Raw genomic sequence first — 6,149 nt, 5'->3', positions numbered from 1 at the left:
AAGAATTTTTACACTAAAATGTGAAAGTATCGAACCTTATTTTTATCAGATTATTAGTTTACGAACGACTGTATGTAGTTATCTTTTACGTAACCTAATAATGTAAAAATTCTTTTACACTGTCTAAGTATATAATTTAAACTCTTTTTATTTATGCATTATCAACGTCTGTAAGAATATTAAGAACATGAGGCCATTCACAGCATGCATGAAAAATTAAAAATATGCAATGTTTTAGGCCGAGGGGAACGAAAAAAGACCACCAAAATAACCACAAATGAAAAAGCTAACAAAATTTTCAACTTCTCTTTAGTATATAGAATCATTTACTCTAGGGAAAAGAATGTTGATTTTCTCAACTCTGCAAGACATTTCGCCATTATCATCAGTTCTCCTCCACTTACCTATATTCTAGTGACCTCAACACCAAAAAATGATTGAAATAAAGTTAGAAAAAGGCAAAAGGAGGAGAGATATTGATCTTGGTGAGGGACTATCGACATGTTCCGATTATAATTTGTTCCTTTTTATCTTAAAAAATCTTGAAGAGAAGACCACCATGGGTGGCGAAAAAGGGAGCAAACACGAGTGATTCGACAGCCATAAGCTTGATGAGAATGTTCAATGATGGTCCAGATGTGTCCTTGAGGGGATCACCAACAGTGTCACCAATGACAGCGGCCTTGTGTGGATCAGACCCCTTGGGACCAAGAGTTCTTGCATGTTCTGAAGCTCCAGCCTAATATCACAAAACCAACACGAATAAACGAGTTAACAAATTAAATGAAGTTTCTCATGCATACTCAAGGAACTGAATGTGTAGGTCCAATTCAAATTATCTACCTCGATGTACTTCTTGGCGTTATCCCAGGCTCCACCTGTGTTAGATGCAGAAATGGCAATCTACCAACCGAAGATGATCCAGGATTAGAGAGACAAAGAGAAAGATCATTTGAAGCTTTTAGCACATTTCAGCTAAAACATTTACCTGTACGCCAGAGACGAGAGATCCTGCAAGCACACCAGACAGGGTTTCGACGCCAAATAATATGCCTACAATCAATGGAGTAAGCATGACAAGAGCACCAGGTGGGATCATTTCCTTGATTGATGCATCTGTGGAGATCTTGACACAGGTGGCATAATCGGGCTTTGCAGTTCCTTCCATGAGACCGGGGATGGTGTTAAATTGCCTGCGCACTTCCTCAACCATCTTAAGGGCAGCACTTCCCACACTCTTCATTGTCATGGCAGAGAACCAATAAGGAAGCATTGCGCCAACAAGCAAGCCAATGAATACTTTTGGTGTCAAGACATCTACTGTGGAAATTCCTGCCCGGCTCACAAACGCACCAAAGAGGGCCAGAGACACAAGAGCAGCAGATCCAATGGCGAATCCCTATTACCATAATTGAATGCTAGTCAACAAAGAGGCAATTAAGTGACTTTCTAACTAGAACTAACAACATTCAGCGAAGTACGAGAGTATTTGACTTACCTTTCCAATAGCAGCAGTGGTGTTTCCTGCAGCATCAAGGGCATCGGTTCTCTCTCTGATTCTGTGGCTCATCCCAGCCATCTCAGCAATGCCCCCTGCATTGTCACTGATGGGACCATAGGCATCAATTGCCAAACCAGTAGCTATGGTGCTCAGCATTCCAAGAGCAGCGACTGCAATGCCATACATTGCAGCAAAACTGAAGCTAACAAAGATACTGACTGCTATGGCAAAAATTGGAATGATCACTGATTTGTAGCCCAATGCGAGGCCAAAAATAACATTTGTGGCAGCACCAGTGCGACAAGAATCAGCAACATCTTGCACAGGGCTGGATATAAATGAAACAAAACTCACGTTTCTGATAGGCAAGAGTCAAAGAAGCACCAAAACAGAACACAGCTAGAGACCCAAGTACCTGTAAGCATTGCTGGTATAGTACTCAGTGACGAACCCAATAATAAGTCCAGCCCACAGACCAACTCCAACACACAAGAACAACTGCCTGCAAGTTTAAATCAATTTTGCATGCCAGTTAGCCTTTAAATGTTTATGAAAGAACAAAAGGAACGATAGGCAGGAGAAATGAATCTTCATTAGTTTGTTCCAAATTTTACTGGGGTTGCTTTACCTAAAAATTGACTTCATGCTTGCAACTTTCAAAGACAATGAAAAGAAATATTATGAAGCAATATATACGCAATGCAATTACTTCAAAGTTATAGAAGCACAGGTCAGACTTTAGACTTACCAGCTCTGAACTTCTTTCTGAATTCCAAAATTGAAAATTGTGAAGGTAGATGGAAGGGCAATCCAAGAAACAAGAGCAATTCCAAATGTCATGAGAACAGTTGAGATTACAAGTTGCTTCTTCAATGCTGGCTCAATTTCTTTTACAGCCTTGACTTCAAAGAAATCAGTTGCAAATAAGGTAGTAAGCAAACACACTAGGATGCCCACCGAACTGACAAGAAGAGGATATAGCATGGCAGTCAACTCATGGTTGACGCCGAAAGAGGAGATGGAAGCAACAACAAGGGCAGCACACGATGACTCAGCATAAGATCCAAAGAGATCCGACCCCATCCCGGCAATATCTCCAACATTGTCACCGACATTGTCAGCAATAACCTAAGCACATATTTAGCATTAAAACTAACCATGAAAAAGCTTAAATACGCCTTGACGTCTTAAATGACACAACAAGCTTACCGCTGGATTTCTAGGATCATCTTCAGGGATGTTTCTCTCCACCTTGCCCACAAGATCAGCTCCAACATCTGCAGCTTTAGTGTATATACCTCCACCAACTCTACCAAAAAGAGCCATTGATGATCCACCAAGCCCATAACCAGTTATTGCCTCAAATAGTCCTTCCCAATCATCACCGTAATATAACTTGAATAGGTTGATGGCAATGAACAAAACCAGAAGACCATTTGCAGCAAGAAGGAAGCCCATCACAGCACCAGATCTGAATGCAACGATAAAAGCCTTACCAACACCCTTTCTAGCCTCCAAGGTAGTCCTTGCATTTGCATATGTTGCAATCTTCATTCCAAGAAACCCGGAAACCACAGAAGTTACACCACCAAGCAAGAAGGATATGGTGCTGAAAACAGCAGTGGCAAGAGCAGGTTTGCACATTTTGGAGCTGTCATATGTACAAGCCTGGCTCTTTGTGCTGAAACCCTCAACAGAACCAAGGAATAGGAAGATCAGAATTGCAAAAGCAACCATGAAAACACCAACATACTGGTATTCCGTAAAGAGGAATGAGGTTGCACCTGCGGCGTAGATTGATTCCACAATTAGGAAAGCTATTATCAGGAAATGTTTAACTATGTATTCAAGGAGAAATTCATGCATTTATATGCCAAAAGAAACATTAATGCAACACATCAGACTCTAAAGCAATAAACTGGAACAAGTCCAGCAATACAATGTTAGTAAGAGCAAAAGGGAGAACTTCTTTGACAATTGAAAATTCATCTGAAGCCTGTTATTATATGCTCCAGATTCGAAATGCCAATCACCAGACTACACTATTTGTACTCCACATATATTTTGATATAGCATTTTAAATCTGCCATTTTAAAGGAAGCATACATAACGTGTTGAGGTCAGAGTCCCCATTTATTTTCTGGGTGCAAAAAACAAAGACATCAGTAGAAGTGAATGGACAAAGCAAAATGCAATCTCATTGCAAGAATCTTAGAATTCCTCTAGTTCCTTTTATTCTTATCATTATTTTTAATTATATGTTCTAAGACCCACTCTGGATGCTCTAAGGAAACTGCCAAAGAAACATCATATCCATCAGCAAATTTCGGTCCCTCTAGTTGCTCAAAAATTGCTTTGTGCAACGAAGTTGTTCAAAATTCTCATATCTTACTTTAATCACTTAATGACAAGATCGAAATTTTAAATCTCTAACTAGATGTAAGACATTATTATTCAATTCAGCAGCCTTGACACTAAATTGACTTCTAGAGTAGAGACACGCGACTATAGCACAACACTGAGTTAACACGGATTCTCAGCTGCCAGGAATTATTTAACAGTGAATAAAAGGTTGCTTAGAGAGTACTAACTGCAATTAGTCAATATAAAATAAAAAAAGTGGTATGCTCATCATAATCATAGCAACTAATGAACTGCAACAATAATTAAAGACCATAACATCTGTTAAATAATGATTACTATTTAACACGGAAGCAACCCACAAAGCAGGAAAAGTTCAGATCTTTCTGATTAACAAGCAAAGTTGCATTACAACATAAACATGTACCGATCCAGAACAACTATTGAGACAAAACTAAACAGTTAAATGCTGAACGTGACAAGTAAATCACAAGGAAAGTATACCAACAAACACCGGAAGCATCAAAGCTTCTACCTTTACTCGCACATATGTATGTGTATAGAATTTAAGGTATATGCATTGACAGTGTAAGATCTTTTATACTACCAGTGTTCTTCAACCTATGATAGCAGGTTATTACCATTTTAACATTTATCAAGAGATTTACCCCTAATACACGACCTGATCGTGTAAATATTTTTACACCGCACAGAAAGTAAATTCATATATATATATATATATGACCGTGTACAGGCATTATAAGGTAATTATGATTAAAAATCTATAACAGGCATTAAATTCATAGCTTAACTTTTTTTTACATTAATGATATATCAATGCATATATATATATATATATATACACTCTTAGGGGTCGTTTGGTAGGGTGCATAAGAATAGTGCGGAATAAGGTGTATTAGTAATGCATGGATTAGTAATGCAAGCATTAGTTATATATGCAGATATTATTTCTTATCTACTGTTTGGTGTGGTATATTAAAATTAGAATGCATTGCATAATTTTTAAGAAAAATAGTTGTTTACAAAAATGCCCTCCATATTCTCTAGTTTTAAGGGACTTTAAGGACAATTTTGTCTTTAACCATACTAATGTATGCATTAATAGCCTTGGTATTACTAATGCCATGGTTTTATATGCATTACTTATACACATGTTGAAAAAATGTACCAAACGGGGTATTAGTAATGTATATAGCTAATGCTTACATTATTTTTTTTAATACCTCCTGCCAAACAACCCCTTAAAAGTGTTTACGTACGTGCAATATGTAATTACATGAACGAGCGTGTGCATATACAATTTGAATAATTTCAATAAAAAGAAGCAATAATATTTTTAAAGAAATAATTACCTTCAGAAATGGCATTTTGAATTTCAGCACACTTATTCACAACGCTATGATCACTAATACCTTCTTCTTCTTCAATTAACGCTTCCGCATATGATCCATGCTTACCGTCACCGGAAGCCGACGATAATTTATCCGTCGACACCGTAACTTTCGACACAATTACCCATTGCACGAGCGCGAAACCTATTCCGATGAGTGCACACACCGGAATCAGAATTTCCGTTCCGAGATCTGGCAAAATTGTTGCTCCCATCACCGACACCTAGAGAGAGAAACTATATGTGTGTGTTGGGTGTGAGAGAGAGAATGAGCAGAGAGAGAGAGAGAGGTGGAATGTGAAACGTGTGAAGGAAGGAATAAATAGAGGGGAATTGAGAGAAGATGAAGAGATGGTGAGATTTATACGGTTGGTTTTGTGGTGAGACTGTTGTTTGGCCGGTATTTTATGTATGGTTTTTATACTTTATTATAGCTGCACCATTAATACGGTAATGTATACAGAAAAGGGGAAAAAATATATTTTTACATACGCACATGTGTATTTTACTCCGTCCGTTTTAATTCATGTGAACTTGTTTGACTGCATACGGAATTTAAGAAAAAAATAAAAACTTTTGCCCAGAGTATTTGTGGAGTTATAAAAGTTTCTCATTAAGGATAGAATTGTAACTTTAAGCTAATTTTTTCCAAATTTAAAAAGAAGTTATTCTTTTTGGAACGGACCAAAAATAAAATAGGTTCACATAAACTGGAACGGATGGAGTATAAGGTTTTATACAAAATAATGATAATAATAGTACCTTATGTTTGCATAGGTGTAAAATAATCTCTTTAAGTATACATTTGAGCAGTTTTAATCCTGTAAATTTGTTAGAAGTGAGTACTTGTGGATTCTATGAAATATTTAACTAACT

At 37.4% G+C, this 6,149-nt stretch overlaps 1 protein-coding gene across 1 annotated transcript; it reads right to left on the bottom strand.

The window, feature by feature from the left end:
• Positions 1-287: 287 nt before the first annotated feature.
• LOC107778409 (pyrophosphate-energized vacuolar membrane proton pump-like) lies at positions 288-5,652 on the bottom strand. The gene is made up of 8 exons (XM_016598662.2): positions 5,236-5,652; positions 2,711-3,285; positions 2,250-2,629; positions 1,917-2,003; positions 1,499-1,829; positions 989-1,399; positions 844-903; positions 288-739 (listed from the first exon to the last, which is right to left on the bottom strand). Exons 1-8 carry the CDS (start codon positions 5,486-5,488, stop codon positions 533-535), a joined length of 2,304 nt encoding a protein of 767 aa, XP_016454148.1. The 5' UTR covers positions 5,489-5,652; the 3' UTR covers positions 288-532.
• Between the last annotated feature and the right edge of the window lie 497 nt (positions 5,653-6,149).

Source organism: Nicotiana tabacum, chromosome 8 (genome assembly GCF_000715075.1).
Source record: "Nicotiana tabacum cultivar K326 chromosome 8, ASM71507v2, whole genome shotgun sequence".
Taxonomy (NCBI): domain Eukaryota; kingdom Viridiplantae; phylum Streptophyta; class Magnoliopsida; order Solanales; family Solanaceae; genus Nicotiana; species Nicotiana tabacum.
Note: the sequence above shows the minus strand (reverse complement) of the source record. Positions and strands in the feature narration are given on the sequence as shown.

Coding starts and splice junctions, on each gene's coding strand:
- LOC107778409 (XM_016598662.2), bottom strand. CDS start 5,488: ATGGGAGCAACAATTTTGCCAGATCTCGGAACGGAAATTCTGATTCCG. Junction 2,004..2,249: donor CAGAAAGAAGTTCAGAGCTG/GTAAGTCTAAAG, acceptor TTAAACTTGCAG/GCAGTTGTTCTTGTGTGTTG. Junction 740..843: donor ACGCCAAGAAGTACATCGAG/GTAGATAATTTG, acceptor TTGTGATATTAG/GCTGGAGCTTCAGAACATGC.